This window comes from Octopus bimaculoides, chromosome 2 (assembly GCF_001194135.2).
Source record: "Octopus bimaculoides isolate UCB-OBI-ISO-001 chromosome 2, ASM119413v2, whole genome shotgun sequence".
Taxonomy (NCBI): domain Eukaryota; kingdom Metazoa; phylum Mollusca; class Cephalopoda; order Octopoda; family Octopodidae; genus Octopus; species Octopus bimaculoides.
This window is the reverse complement of record NC_068982.1, coordinates 51240914-51258295: the sequence shown is the minus strand read 5'-3', so window position 1 is coordinate 51258295 and position 17382 is coordinate 51240914. Positions and strand designations below refer to the sequence as shown.

General features: G+C 32.3%; 1 protein-coding gene across 14 annotated transcripts in view; it reads right to left on the bottom strand.

The window, feature by feature from the left end:
- Positions 1 to 17382, bottom strand: part of LOC106873237 (collagen alpha-1(I) chain) — a 220446-nt gene that overhangs the window by 41051 nt on the left and 162013 nt on the right. For 11 of the 14 annotated variants that reach the window (XM_052977077.1, XM_052977060.1, XM_052977082.1 and 8 more), the window contains 3 exons: positions 3160 to 3249; positions 2630 to 2650; positions 2237 to 2266 (listed from right to left, as the gene is read on the bottom strand). In XM_052977077.1, the coding sequence (XP_052833037.1) occupies positions 2237 to 2266; positions 2630 to 2650; positions 3160 to 3249 (141 nt within the window). The remainder of the gene's footprint in view (positions 1 to 2236; positions 2267 to 2629; positions 2651 to 3159; positions 3250 to 17382) is intronic. The other 3 variants (XM_052977064.1, XM_052977096.1, XM_052977088.1) reach the window with 1 other exon arrangement.

The window sequence follows — 17382 nt, the reverse complement described above, 5'->3', positions numbered from 1 at the left end:
TTTACTTTTCATAATTAGACAAAAAAACCAAGGCTGTGTAGATTTTAGAACATTTATAAATAGAAGGTCTTACAGCTGTTTCCAGGATATTTATTATATCCCTTCATCGGAGACGGTGTGAGAAGATGGTTAAGCAATAGTTAATTTAGATATGATACGAAATAGAGAGTGAAGTAGAGGAATGAAAATAGATATGAGATATGCAGGGATATTGTATTTGTAAATCCATTATTTAGGCAGAATGGTATACATATGAGATTCCAATACCTTATGAATAAAATCACTGAACCTGGAGCTTAACTATGGTCTATCCATAGCACTTACTCAGCATTACCTGACACCTCTGGGTCTCATTGACACCACTACCACTCATAACCTATATATACACACACACACACACACACACACACACACACACAGTAAATATATATGGGGATTGAAGGAAAAGAACATTGATTATGAAATTAAATGGTCGATGATTGGATATGCAAAACCTTACTCCTTTGGTAGTAATAGGTGCAATTTATGTCTAGGATGAACTATTTTTGATACTTACATCTAGACTTAAATTGTTGAATTTAACCTCTAATTTTAATATGAATTGTACCAATAAGTTTAGGAAAACATATTTGTTTTATAAAAGATAGCTTATTATGTCAATACTAATAAACCTCATTAATACATAGTAATTCTGGTGGGTAAAGATGTTCTATTGAAATGCCTTATTACTCTGATATAAGAAAGCAATTTCGTTATAACTGCCACAAAAGGTGTATTCTCCATCACGAAAAAGGACAAAAACTGTCAGCTGGAGAAGGGAGAGATTGTTTGAGGTTGGCGAGAGAGGTTTCCGGAGGGTGGTGAAAAAGATTGTCGGAGGTTGGTGAGAGAGGTTGTCGGAGGTTGTCTAGAGAGGTTGTCGAGAGAGGTTTTTGGAGGTTGGTGAGAGAGGTTGTCATTCACAGAAAAACTATTGTTTTACTGTGAGAAAAGCACTGTTTGATATTCATCTGATATTGTTTAGGTGTAAAAATTAGATTGCCTTAACAAGGTGCCTCAATTTAAGTACTTAATTCAACCAAATCTTAATTATATTTTATATACATACACACACATATATATATCTATACATATATACATAAACACATGCATATATGTATGTGTGTGTGTATATATGTATGTGTGTGTGTATATATATATATAAGAACGTATTAGAGTACAAAATAGAGCTCATTTACCCTTAGAATTACCAGATAGCTAGCAGTATTATGGTATATTACCAATTCTAGGCTTAGGCATTCCTTGTGTATTGGAAGGAAGATGGAGTATGATTCGATGGATATGATTCGACAGCTGCTTAATGACCACTACACATGTTTCGATATAACATAGATCCACATATATACAGGATTTAAATTTAAATTAAGTAACGGTTTATCTGTATAATAAGACCTAGTTGTATCTCCTCAGGTGATATATAATTGCTGTCTCTGTAAATAAATGTTTGATTTTGATGCTATCACACTGAACTGGAGCCAGTTGGATGTGATAGCACCGAAATCAAACATTTATTTATGGAGACAACGATTATATATCACCTGAGGAGATACAACTAGGTCCCATTATACAGGTAAACCATTACTTAATTTAATTCTTGTATATTATATGTGGATCTATGTTGTATTGAAACATGTCTAGTGGTCATTAAACAGCTGTCAAATCGTACTCCCTCTTCCTTTTGATTCTATTTATTCTTCCCTTTATATATATATATATATATATATATATATATATATATATATATATATATACATACATTTATGATATACATACATATATACAATATACAAGTATATATATACATACATATATACAATATACAAATATATAGACATACATATATATATATATATATATACATATATAGATACATATACATATAAATATATAGATACATATACACACACACATATATATGCATACATATATAGATTGATAGATAGATAGATAGACAGATAGATACACTCATATATATACATAGCTCTGAGCCAAATAGATGAGTCTGTTATAATTTTTACTTCATATTGTCTGACATACGCATAACTTAGGAATGAGTATTAGTCATTGAAATTATGAAGCTGTCTTAGTGTCTTCTGATTTTGAAAATAGCTTTTGATAATTCATTTTCTTTTAAAATTGTATTTGCATTTCCCCAAATTTATCCCTCAACTCCTACCTTCACAGTTGTCGTTCTGGCATGATTCAACTGTAAAAAAGAAAAAAGAAAAAATGTCTGACTACTACATTAGAGAGAACACTGATAAATTGATCAAGTTTAAAAGAAATATAATTTTATTTACAAAATGGATAATTCAGAATTAAAAATCAACGATGACAATATTAAGTTCAATCAGCTAAAACAAACATTGGTATAGTAAATTCTGTCAGGTAAAATATAGGATATCAGACGAAACCATTACAACAAATTTCATTTCTAAAATAAATCATGCAATAAAATAAATAAAATCAAAATACATACATAATCAGTAAACAATATATAATTATTTACAATATATATATATCTGAGACAGAAAGAAGCATTACTCAAATAGTAGGTAAAAGAACAAACCTCAACACTGCCTAATGCAAGCTTTAAGATGTAAATAGAAAACTTATTAACAGAGAGAGAAACATTATTTGTTTGTAATATTTTAATTTAAATCTTTCAAGATTTAAGTTTAATAACAAAATAATACATAATTCTTTTTCATACATTCTTTACAGGGGAAATGCAATCAAGAGTAGAAACTGATCATGTATCACACTATACCAAATGCACTCCCTCTCCTCTCACACACACATAAATGTTCAAAGAAAGGACACATTCTGTTTTTGTTGAGCATATAAAACTTGTTTAAATTGGCAGAAATCAGCATACCAGACAAAATATTTTGACTAGCAATTCTACATCCTTTTATATTCTGAGATTAAATCCTAGAGTTGATTAATTCCCTTATTCCTGGGCTTTATAAAGTACCAATAATGTATTGGCATCAGTTTAATAATAAATTATAATCTTTCTCTCTCAAAATTTACTGCCTTCTGCAATAATGATAATAAAAAAAAAAGATATGCAAGTCTAATAATGATTTTACTTACAGGGGGTCCAGGTAAGCCAGGAGGTCCAATTGGTCCAGCTATTCCTCTTAATCCTTGTTCACCTGGTTCTCCCTTCAAGCCTGGCGGTCCCTATAAATGTAGAATAATATGTACAATGTAGATGTAGCAGTATTAGACAATTTTCAAGTCACTGATAACAATTTTTTGTTATGTTATATCACTGTAAAAAAGTACATTTGATAATATGACATAATGTATGCATGCTTTTATGCATGTACATATACTGCAGGCCAGGCAGTCCTTGGTAAGATAAGACCTAACCCAGTTTTAATTTCAAGTGTTGCTAATGATTTTAGAAAAGCCTGAAAGACACTACTCATTTAATTGCTTTAAAATTACCTTGCATCATGATATAAGCAATAGTTTTGTATACACTCATTTGTGCATGTAGGTGTAATTGTGCAAGTGTCTTTAGTCTTATAGCTTTCACTCAGTTTACACGAGTGAAGAAGTTAAAGATGTTTATTGTCTTCACAATTTAGGATGAAAGACCTTTCATTCAATTTTCCTTGTATCTTTCTCTTCATATTCATTAGCAATTTAAAAAAAAAAGTTTTTAATACAATTTTTCTAAACATATTTAGTGTGAACATCATAAAATAGCATATAATAATCCTTGTACATTTACAAACAATATTAAATTTGAGACAATTTCTTTATCAGTATAACTTTTGTAGACAATTTAAGCGAAAGAATAAAAGCACTTCATATACAAAATTTGGTATTGGTAAACAGAAAGAACATTTACAGTTACTCTACTTTTCTACATATAATGCAGGTCCTTTTTCATTGAAACACATAAGCTGAGAAAGCTTCAGCAGTTACCTCTGATACTAGCAGGGGTATACTTCAGAGGATACCTCTGATGCAATAAAACTAAGATTCCATATTTATTCATTTATTATTGACTATGTACTATTCCCTATTTTTTTTTTAAAATTATGTTTCAAGAAGAACAATTTAGTTTCAAATATGACCCAACTTTAAATTTGATTTAATTTAAAATATGGCCAACATGTCATTTATGTTGGCCATTTCTCTTTTAAACATACAAAATCAAAGACAAGAAACTCTTTGTGTGTAGACAGTTATAAAGTGAATAAATCTTTTTTATGAATTATATATGAATTCTGATAATCTTAAATAATATTGTTTCTAAGAAGGACAATTTAATATTAAATATGAATCGTTTTGCCGCCAATGACAAAAGCACTTATTGGTCAATGGAACTCCACTGATCCTGATTGCCTAAACTCCCCACCTTCTATGTTTATTGATATTGACCACTTATTTGCTAAACTCTCCCTCCAATCCACACAAGAAAGGAAGGTAAAAATGCAGACAATGTAAGGGAGAGGGAGCTCTTTAGATCTTTTGCATGTGGTTTCATCTCCAAAATGTATCCAGTCCATGCTGTAATGTAGTTGGTGATAGAAACACAATCCAGCCATATAATCCTACAAGGAACCTATAAAAACAACATACACAACAAAAGAGTTGGTTGACTTTTCCTTAGTAGAATGTGCTACTGGTTGAAGAACTGTGGTAAATGGTGTGGCAAAAGACCAGTGGTGAGATGTTCGATGCTGTCAAACCCATGCCAGCATAGAAGAGCTGATGTATGATAATGATGATGAAAATTACACCAAAAATTTAAGTAATGTGGCAGTAGAACTGAGTTGAACTGTTTACATCATGCTTACACACACTCACATGCACACACACACACACACACGCATGCACACGTGCACACACGCACACACACAAGGCATTTCAAGTTGCATCACGGGCTACTTGTTTAAGAAGATAATAGTTGAATAACAACTCCAAATAAGAACTGATGTAGGAGAAAGAGTGTGTTTTAGTCCTCCTTCATGGGAGAATCTTTCTAGTGTCAGTGGCACAATAAAATACCTAACACATTGTAAAGTGATTAGTAATATGAAGGGCATCCAGTTGTAGAAACTATACCTGAAAAATGGAACATAGAAGCAAGATGTTGACATAAGTGGTATTGTAGGATACCTATCAAGGAGAGCAATAACTCCAAATAGAACTCATACAAGGATGATAACTTTAGTGCCTACATAATAATAAAATGCACCCAAAGCACTGCACAAAGTGGTTGGTGAGAGAAGTTCTCTGTTGTAGAAACTATGCCAAAGTGGAATATATGAGCACAATATGAATTCTGGAAGTCATATTGCAGGTTGCATATCTAGGCAGGTAGTAACTCTGAATAGGAGCTGATAGACTAGAAGAAACTCTTTATTTCCCCCATATGGGACAATTTCTCTAGTTCTGGTGGTACAATGAAATACATTAAGTTCACACAGTAAGACATAAGAGTTGCTTTGTGTGTATGTGTGCACACACAAAAACATTGAATCTATGCCTGCATGGAGAAATGACTGTAAAATGATGACAAAAACGAATGTGATGAAAATGTTTTGTAAAACAATGTTTTTTTATAATTTATTTTTAACTGAAATTGGATGTAGCTATTAATAACTGATGATTAGATTATGCAAGTAACTGAATTTTAGATTTTTTTGCATGTAATTAAAATTGCAAATTGCATGTAATGAACATATTTTGGATAACATATGTTGTTATCTCTCAAAACTCAATGATCTGTTATATCAAGATATTCTAAGTATTTCAGTTTAGTGTTCAGAAGTATGGAGAAATTTGTAGAACAATGTCCAACTTTAAAAATCTAAGTAATAATTGCTAAAAGTGCCTGTTTTCTATTTAAAATAGTTACACATGCAATTATTTAAATGAGAAATGAATTCTGATGTGACAAAACTGGAATGGTTTAAAAATTATAAGTCAAGTGATGGAAACAGTCAGATAAAGACATAAAACATCCAACAATAAACTAGATATAAAATAAAATGTCCTGTCATTAATATTGCAATAAAAGTGAGCAAAACTAAAAATAAATAAAACTAAAAGCAAAAGCAAATTTGAATTGGATAATGAATGTGTAAGATGCCAAGATTTCAGAGTCATATGCAAATATTAAAATAATCTATGACTTATTCTTGTAATAGAAAAAAGAAAAATCATAATTTCTGTTTTATAAAATACTTTAAATTAATATTGAACATATTCTTACAAGAAATTCGGTTGTTACATATTTCATTTCAATTAGTATTTTTTAACTGTGTAAACATCTTCCCAGTCTATATATGTTTATATTAATCTCAAAGAACAGCAGATGTAATGTATTGAACGTACTCCTAACATTTCATATTTGAGCTACACCAGGGTCAACTTAGAATTCATCTTAGTTGTTACTATACACTTATCTCTAGTACTAAGATTCATACCTGTGGCAAGGCAACAGCTGGTCATCCTGTAGAAATTTGATTACCTGTTAATAAGAAAAAGGGGGAGTTACAGAGTTTTGTTTGTGTTAGTCTAATTTTATAAGCGATTATTTTTCTATATTAATTATTTGTTATCTCACTAAATTTTAGAATCTGGGTAAAGCGTAAAGAGAATAATAAAAATCATGAAGTTAATAAGTAATAGTATTAATATTCACAATAACTTCCTTTAGTGTATAAATTATTTTTAAATGTAAAGGGATTAATATTAGTTTTATCCAAAAGAAAAAAATAGGAAAAATTTTATGAAAATTATCATAATCTTTTTACATTTGCAATTTTAAAGCATTAATTGAATTTTTAAATACTGAATTAATGAAAGGACCTGAATTAAGAAATTATCAATGATTTTTTTTGTACTGTAACAAAGGGTATTTTATAGTTATCTTGCCACTAAAATAGACCAATGTTTATAGTCACCTTGCCACGAAGAGAGACTACTGTTACTGAGTTCTAAATTAGATTGTAAAATAAGCTTTTCTGAATGTATTAAAATAACAAGAACAATATTTTAAAATAAGTATACTATTTAATGATATTGAATTCAAAGGATTCTAAGTAAAATAAAAATCCCCATATAATTATAACATCTTGCATTTTAAAGCATTTTTTGGTGAATAAGCAAGATTCTTAAAAAAAAAATTATGAGACTCAACTTCATAAGTGAAAAGTAATAGAATTCAAATCAGAAAACAGCAGTTTGTTTTGTTAAGGTTTATAGACAAACAGTTGATTTGCATGAGGTTTCAGAATTTTTTTCATGAACCAAAGTATAAGTATGCAACAGAAATATACTTTGAGCAGAAATATAAGAAAATTTATTTGTAATCTTTTTTTCATTAGAGAGGCATAAAATTGGATTTTTAGGCCTAAATAAGATTTAGATTTTTTCCACAAATTAAGCATTGAAATGTTGACTAGATTTTGATTACCAATTCCAGTTTGCAAATTAAAATTGTTTTGATGAATCTATGGAGACATTAACACAGAGTTGAAATCAGACTAAAGATAACTTTGTAAATGTTGATTTTGGCAAACACATTGCTAAGAAACAAGATAAACATATCACAAATGAAGCCTAATACCAAAATTGTTTTATTAGACAGAACACAAGTTTACACATATAATCTTTCGGGTGATACTATTAAACCATATCTAAAATAAACTATGATATTTGAGAATATAGATAACACAGTTATAAATATGGCATGCTTGGCTTAAATTTAACTGAAACCATATTACCACTCAACTATGAACAAAATGAAAATTAGAATAAAACATATGCAATGTAAATGATTTAAGAAGAAAGAAGCTTTAAGATATATTTTACAATGTCATACTTCAAAATATACTGCTAAAGAACATAAGATGACTAATAAATATGATCATACAGATATAAGAACAGTTTCCAGTAAGTACTTAGGAAGAGGCCTGTGTGTTTACATAAATGAGAGAAGTGTATTGCCCAACTAAAACCAAAGGAGACATGCAAGTTCAAATTCAGTATCAACGAATCAGAAAAGTGACCAAGTATGCAGAATATTACATTAATAATTGAGAAGACCAAGAGCATCTCTAGACCAGGCTTACGACAACAAGACTGCTTTTTTAAACAATCTGAGATGGTTTTTGGTCCAAATAGCTCAAAAAGTACTTTATGGATTTTGAAAGTTACAACATACATCTATTCAAAACAGATTTATTTTCAAGTGTTCAAGAGACAGCTTACTTTTAGGGTTAAGTATTTCTTTCATGCAAGGTAGCTGCTGTAACTAATAGCATTCTTTGTGCTGGCAATGGATCAGGTAATTATCTTTATAGCTGGATACCTTTCCTGCTGCAAGTCTTATCCAGCAAGTCTTTTCAAGTAAGTAATATTTTACTCCACTATTCTTTAAACATGCAGAGATTCTGGATGCATTGTTTACAAGAATCTAAAACATAGCATCATAATTTTGCTCATATGATTTCATCCTGAGACAAAGAATTTAAACATTCATGTACACACACACACTCTTATGAATGACTTTCATAGAGTTTCTGTCAAAATTCCACTCATAAGGCATTGGTTAGTCTGAGGCTGTAATGGAAGACATTTACCCAATTGATATATAGTGGATGAACTCAAAATTCATGTGTATATGAAATAAAGCCTGTATCCAGTCATAAATGTTACATATATATGAAGTAAAAGCAGCTCTAGTGTAATAAATATTATTGAATAAACTTACTAATGTATATGCTTTGTGTATTTAATATATATATCATAATCCTCCAGGCAATAACAGAGAAATTCAAGACAGGTTGCCCCTTGAAGCTCCTCTATGCTGATGACCTGGCCCTCATATCAGAATCACTACCAGAACTAGAGAAGAAATTTCAGGTGTGGAAGCAAGGTTTAGAATCGAAGGGCCTTAGAGTCAATGTTGCAAAGACCAAAGTCCTAGTAAGTAGGAAGGCGAACACATCACACAACCCTTCAGGTAGGTGGCCCTGCTTGATCTGTAGAAAAGGTGTAGGTAGAAACTTCATAAGATATATCCAATGTAAGCTATGGATGCATAAGAGGTGCAGCAACATCAAAGGAAGATTAAACGGAAAGATAGCTTTCGTGTGCAGCAGATGCACAGGGGCAGTAAACACCACAGATGCTCAGAAAACAGGTCCCATCACATGCCAGTGGGGGGAAACTAGAAGTAGTTGATAGCTTTTGCTACCTAGGCAACCAAGTCTGTAGTGGGGTGGATGCTCAGAGAGTGTTACTGCTAAAATCAGAATAGCCTGGGCTTAGTTCAGACAGCTTCTACCCCTACTGGTGACAAAGGGCCTCTTGTTCAGAGTGAAAGGTAGATTGTACGATGCATATGTGCGAACTGTCATGCTTCATGGCAGTGAAACATGGGCCGTGACTGCTGAAGAAATGTGTAGGCTTGAAAGAAATGAAGCTAGCATGATCTGCTGGATGTATAATGTCAGTGTGCACACACGACAAAGTGTAAGCACCCTGAGAGAAATGTTGGACATAAGAGGCATCAGATGTGGTGTGCAAGAGAGATGTCTGCACTGGTATGGTCATGTACCATGGATGGATGAGGAGAGCTGTGTGAAGAAGTGCTACTCCCAACCAGTGGAAAGAACCCGTGGTGGAGGGAGACCCAGGAAGACATGGGATGAAGTGGTGAGGCAATGACAAAAGACCGAGACCTCTGGAGATATGTTGTGACTGAGAAGACTTAGAAAATAAAGTGAGATCACAACTGTAGCCTACACCAGTGTTGCATAACCAGCCCATTCAAAAAGTACCTTTGGATCGTAGGGCATCATGCCATGCTTGAAGAGACCTATTGAGTCAAGTACATCATCATTAACATCAAAATCAAATCAAACCACAATCAAATGGAAATTGTAGCTGTGGCTGATGCCAGCACTGCCTGTCTAGCTCCCTGTGTTGGTGGCACATAAAAAGCACCCACTACACTCTCAGAGTGGTTGACGTTAGGAAGGGCAACCAGCTGTAGAAACACTGGCAGATCAGATTGGAACCTGGTACAGCCTCCTGGCTTCCCAGACACCAGTCGAACCATCCAACCCATGTCAGCATTGTTAAAACGGATGTTAAATGATGATGATGATGATATATATATATATATATGCATGCATGTACGTACGTATGTATGTATATATGGATGTATGTATATATATATATATTGTGTGTGTGTGTGTGTGTGTGTACATGTGCACACACTGCATTTTTTAGTGTATAAGAAATAATTTTCATTCAAAAACTTAATGTCAAAATCTGGTAGTATTCTATACACCAAAAGTATGTATAATATACATTTGCTAGCATACCTATATTGTCAAAGACATCAACAGTTTTATTAATGATAGAAAACGGCACGTTAACACAATGGAAGAAACTATTGCTAAATGTCAGCAATCTAGTAAATAAATGTACATACACAGAGTTGACGCACTTGAAGAATCTGATACAGTTATACCGTCTTGATTGAAAATATCATCCACATAATATACATGTGTGTATATATATATATATATATATATATATATATATATATATATATATATATATCCAAGATAGTTAGGGGTTGTGAATCCAACCCACTAAGGGATAACATCTATCCAATATACTGCTGGAAGAATACCCAATTATTATTACACTAGTGTTTTTTTCCTTGCATTACAATGTGCAATAAATGGGTGAGGGTAAAAAGATATTTTACCATTAATTTATATAGCAATAAGAAAATGGAGGGGAATAGGTAGTATTCATCAACTTGCAGACACTGTATTGTGTCAATTTGTTTATTTTAGATTACTAAAAGGACAATAATAACAATATACAAACACATGTGACATATTATGTCATATCAGTAATTAAAAAATTACATATAGTGACAGAAAATGTGTTATCTCATTTTCTATCACTATATGTCATTTGTATGAGGGCTTAGTTCACAAGGGATCTAAACGATTAGCTACACTAGGTAAGTGCTGTAACGGACCACTGGGGCTCCAAGGTTACAGCTGAGACAGTAGTTATGAAGCCATTGCAGATTTCCGATGCAGCGGATATATAATTGTTAAACAGGGCATCAAACATTAAGGCAAGGCAAACATCTCAAGTCATATACGATATTATTACAGGAAGAAATTCAAAATCTTACAGCTGTTTCTGGGATATCCTTGAGTATGGGATATTCCATCATCAGAGATAAATTGGGGAAAAAATATGGAAAATGAGAATGGTATATATCAATAAGATGATAACATAGAGGAAAGGAGTAAGAGAATATGGAGATGGAAAGAAAGAAGAAAAAAGAGGCATAAAAGTTCATAGTTCAACTTTCCAAATACATAGAAACCAAAGCATGAGCCCTTAGGTGCAATCCTGCATATATCCATGAGTGTAATTCTTTAGGTGCAATACTGCATATATCCATGTGGGTTAAAGTCCTTATATAGTAGACATCTCAAGAAAAAAACGCGAACATATCAATGTTCAATAACAGAATGGTAGGAGAGGTGGCTGTTAATTGGTAAAAGTAGAGAAAAGAAAAAAAAAATAGAAAGAAGGGTGGATAGAGTGAGGTAGGGATGGATTTTAGGGATTGGCTATATGATAAAGTAATGTGTATATGTGTATGGTGTCTAAGAAAACTTGAAAACTGAAAATAAGTTCATGTTCACATTGTCGAGGAGAGTTTAGGGAACTTCTGCACAGAGTTATACCGAACATGTAGAGATATTTGGTGGAGTGATTTGTAGAACAGAAATAGCATGCAGTAAAAGAATCATTATCAAGACAAATGTTTAGTATATAGGGAATTACAAAAGGAGCATATTAAATAGTAAATGAGTATAGCAGAAGTGCTGGCTATTTGGGTGACTCCAGTGAGGAGGGTGGTATTGGAAAGGAAAGGAAATGGGAGCATGCATGTCTAATTTTTTGGATGCATGCATGTTTAAATTTTTGAAATTCTTAAAGCCAAAGCAGTGGTTTTGTATTACCCATTTTATATCTAAATATCTGTCCATAAAAAAATTGAAAACTTAAAATAGTGCATTGCTTATCTTAAATTAATTTGAATGACTTTAAATCAATTTAAATGCCAATGTGATTTTAGGCATAGTTTGCAGAATTTTCCTTAAAACAGTACTATAGTATGGTATATAAAAAATTCACACTACAAAAAAAATCGTTTTCGAATAAGATGACATTTTGGTATTGATTGCACTCTTATAAAGCCAGATAAGTGGAAATAAAAGACAAAAAATAATAAAAGGAATTTTGTCTATAAATGATCATGACAGATGTATATCATTATAGGGATCAATTGGCAAATTATTATTATTTCAGGATATTTTATAATCTGTTGAAAATAAAATCATGATGAAACTTTGTTTTTTTTTCTTTTCAAGTAAGACACCAATATTAAAAAAAAAAAAAATTTGGAAAGGTTTTTTCACTTATCAAAAATAATTTCCCACCATTATTACATATTTATACAAATGTACTGAACTTTGTAAATTTACTTTGTAAATTTGAATTTTTAAGAATATTTTCTTAACTCTATGCAGAAAGGAAATGCATGCTTTGGAGACTTTGAAAATAATGATTTTTAAAATATTGTATTTAGATCACCAAACTTTTTTCAGATAGGAAAGTAGATCTGAAAACTATTTTATAGGTCTGTGTAGAGGTGATATAAATTTAGGTAACTCAGAAGAGCAGATGTTTCTTGGTAGCAATAGGATAAGTAGAGAGAGGAGGCCACATGTCTATGAGCCAGAAGTTGTAGAGTGTTAGTGAGTATTTGCTTATCAGTAGGGGATGAGCTTTTAGATGTGGTGCAAAATATTTGTGTATAGAGCAGCAGTACTCCTTTGCGGATATTTCTTAAGCTTTGTAGTAATTTAGATGTAGAGTATGAGTATTTCCTAAAACATGGCTATGTGGTTATGAAGCATGCTTCCCAGTCACATGGTTTTAGGTTCAGTCCCACTACATGGCACTTTGAGTATGTCTACTAGAGTCCTGGACTGAAAAAGCCTTGTGTGTGGGTTTAGCAGATAGAAACTGAAAGAAGCCAGTTGTGTGAGTGTGTGATACCAGTGTATTGAAAGTTAAGGAGTAATGCAAAGTGATATCATCTACACAGAAGTTAGTGATTTTTAGGGCTGATAGCAAACTGGTTAATGTACAAAAGGAAGGTTGTCGAGGTCACAGTCAAATTTTAGGGTACACCAGAGTTGATAAACTGTGTGTCACTAAGATCTCAGTGAGTACATGCAGGAATGGTATGAAATGACAGGAAGTATCCAGTCCATAAGATGACACAAATGAAATCCTTAAGTCTGCAGTTAGTTTTGAGATTTGCTGTGGTCATATGCAATGACATTGCTTTTGGCAAACTTCTCAAGGGTAGACGGGCTCTAAAGAAAGTGTACTAGTTAGTGGTTATAGAGAGTGAGAAGGAGAGAGAGGGAGAGAGAGAGAGAGAGAGAGAGAGAGAGAGAGAGAGAGAGAGAGAGAGAGAGAGAGAGAGAGAGAGAGAGAGAGAGAGAGAGAGATGTTGGGGAAATGACTGCTTCAATTATTTTTTGAGATGTTAGAAATGAGACACACAAGGCAACAGTTGGCAGGGTCAGAGAGGTGCTCTTCTTTGTAGTGGATTATGTCTGAAGAGAGAGAAACAGTGAAAAGCTTTTTAATTGCTTCTTCAGGAAGAAGGAAGCACTCATGATCATTGCTGACAATCTCAGACTACTGACATTAATATGGTTGATGTTCATCTTGAACAGTTGTTAAGTTAGTCAATAACTTAAAGAAAAGCAAAAGTGGGGAGAAAACTTCAAAGAGATGTGTAAGCTGAATGGATGTGATTCACAACCAGTCAGCTCAAAGAAGAGGCCATTGCAGTAGCAACAGAAACATTAATTTGAGGAAACGGTGTGCTTGTAGGTTAGTGGTTGAGTGTATCAGTGAGTAATTCCATACAGGTCATTAAGGTTGGCTTTCTTCTGAATGTATACGTCTATATTTGGGCAACAGCACTGCTCCAGAAGTGGAGCAGTGTGCCACTGTAGATCTCATTTGCATTTGAATTCAACAAGAATAGTGGGACAATTAATTCTCTAATGAAGAATAACAAAAGAAGAATTTTTGGAATCAGTGGCCATGTTGGTTTGAAAAGTGCACTTATGATGGTGAGATCTGTGGAATGAAGAAGGAATGCATTGTGGAGTTAGTGGAAACTGTCTACATAGCAGTACTGCTTATAGAGCCATCTTGGTTGGGAAATGTTGAATAGAAGGATTCTGCTAAGTTAGTAGAGATCTTAGTAAGGGAGCAGTTGGTCTGGCTGTAGTTTGAAAAGTGCGAGAACTTGCAGATTATATGATGCACAAAAGTACATTTACTTTTTGGATAGAAGTCTCACAGGAGTTGCAGTGGTAAATAAAATAGTCATTCATGCACTGGAAGTGAGTGTGCCATAAGGAGATATAAACCCCTTATAGCACACTCACTTAAGATGCTATAAGCCATGCTCTTTTCCAGTACTACGGCTATGTGTGAATCACCTGCAAGATTTGGAGTTGTGGCTTTGGTTTTGAGGGATATAAATGGACATATCTAAGACAGAGATTTCAGTTTTCAGCTTAGCTATCTCAGGTGGCATAGGAGTGAAGCATAGTAACTACCAGAGATAGTCAGCTGACTTCAAGTGCCATGAAGTTCAGAAGATAAGGAGTCCTGCAGCATGTTTATGTTAGATGAGTTAAAAGTTTACAACTAATGGCAAATTTTTAAACATTTTATTTTCTTATTAATATGAATTTAATGGATTTGTAATTTTAATGTTTGACTAAGGGTTTAAACTGGATACTTTCTTGATATAAATCATTTAGCTAAGAATTGGAAGTGATATTCATTCCTTATGGTATTCTTATTAGTAATATATTTACATATATGTTACCACCTGTTTGTATGAATATTTACAGAAACTGCCATAGTGGTTGTGGGCACATGAAACAAGCAATTTGAAAAAAAAAATCTTGGACATTTTACTTAACTAAGATATTATTATCTTGAATTGTCTATTTTATTTAATCATGAACCTATTACTATAAGAGTTATTGCTATTTTTATAGTGCTTTTCCTTTTTTCTATCTGTGGAAACAAGATTAAAAACTTTAAAAATAAAATAATTATTAAAAATGAATTCTTTAATATATGCTGGTTGCTAAATAAAATATATTAACAAAGAAGAACAGAATACTAGAATAGATAATTCATAATAACAGGGAATTGATAATTTATACCAATTCCACAAAATTTTCAAATCAAAATATGTCAAGATTGTTTGTCATTCTGCAAGAGAATAAGTACTTGTAATATGTTACTGGGGTAATTAAAACAGGAAAATTTCCATAAAAAGCTCTCTGTTTGAATTTAGTTGGTTACCATGAATATTAGTTTGCTCTTTTGCTGGATTACATTCAGTTGTAAGATGAATTCTGATGAGTAGATAACTCAAATTAGAATGGTAAATATTGTATATCTGGAAATCTGGTAAGAGTTATTATATCTTCAACATTGACTTAGGTAACAGTTCATTTTTCCTCAAATTGTTACTAAAAAAATAAGAAAAAGTATATCTCATATGCTGTTCATTCAATAACGAGTGCAGAAGGTATAGGTGAAATCTTGAGTGAATGATAGAAAACTGTCAACAGAACACTCTTGCTCAAAGGCTGTTATGACAGTTAAACCGAAGTAATAACAAAGTCTCTTAAATGGTAACTTAAAAAGTAAAGCTGCTAGCTCATTAAATTAGCTGAAAGGTATTCAAAAGCAACTAGCATTTTTGTTTCTGAGATGTTTAAGTATTAGTTGTTGTGTATATAGATTGGATTAACTATTAACTTTCCTATAATTGTGGAAATTGTCAGAAAATTATTGAGAAGGAAACAACTATGACTCACTCATGATATTTCTGTACATCATAAAGCAAAGTTAAATATAATATATTCCTATATAGAATTAATTAATAGGATAATATAGGGCAACATTTCCTTTAATAGAAATTAAAAGAATATTGAAGGGGCAGCACCAGTAGTACTTACTGCAAATTCAATCAATAATTCAATTGCCAAGTTCATCTTTACTAAATTCTGATGTAACATGGTCAATGTAATTAATTGTGTAAATGTGTGGAGAATAATCAATCCACTGGATGTATATGAATTTTATAGTAATACCAGGGGATACATTTAGCAAGAGATTATTGTTATAAAAGTAGAGATGTGATGATGATTAACCTAGATTTGCTTTTACAGTAGATAGCAAGCAAATGACATCATTAGAAGCCTATGCAAAGTTTTAAAAAAGTTTTCATCATTCTTGACACAATCAAGGAGATCTTGTGCAACTGAAACGTGAGTGTCTTTTTGGTCAGCTGAAAGTAGTTTTGACACAAACTTGGCAGACACGTGTCTCATACCCAAATCTTTGGTGATAATGGACTGAACTGAACCGTAACTAATCTGCACATCCTCTTATAACTCACAGATGGTGATTCAATGATTTCCCCTCACAGCTGTGCGCACATCTGCAATGTTTTTCTTAGTTCTGCTGGTTGTGGGTCTCCCATAACATTTGTGAGTATCGACATTTTTGCGGCCATCTTTGAAATGCCTGAACCACTCATACACTTGTGTGCAGCTCATACACTTTCTGCAACTTTGAGTAGGCTTTCGAGCAGGTATCACCTTGATAACTTTCTCTGTCATGGTCAAAGCAATGATCACACACTACACACTTTCCTTCCAAGCACTGCTGTAAACAGCAGAAGTGAGCCAGAATGTCAGAACTTAGTGTACATGCATAGCAAAGTTCAAGGTCAATCTTTGCCAAGTGGCTTTACTATGTGCTTTAGCTTCTTTACAACGGCAATAGTCTGGATACTTATTGATCAGACCTTGTATACACATATACATATATACATACACATATACATACATACATACACATACACCTACATACATGTACATACATATATATACATATACACATACACACACACATATATACTTATACATGCATATGATATACATACATATATATATATACATATACGTACGTACATATACATATATATATACATGTACACATACACATACATATATATGTATGCATACATATATATATATATATATATATATATATATATATATATATATATATATATATATATATATATATATATATATATATATA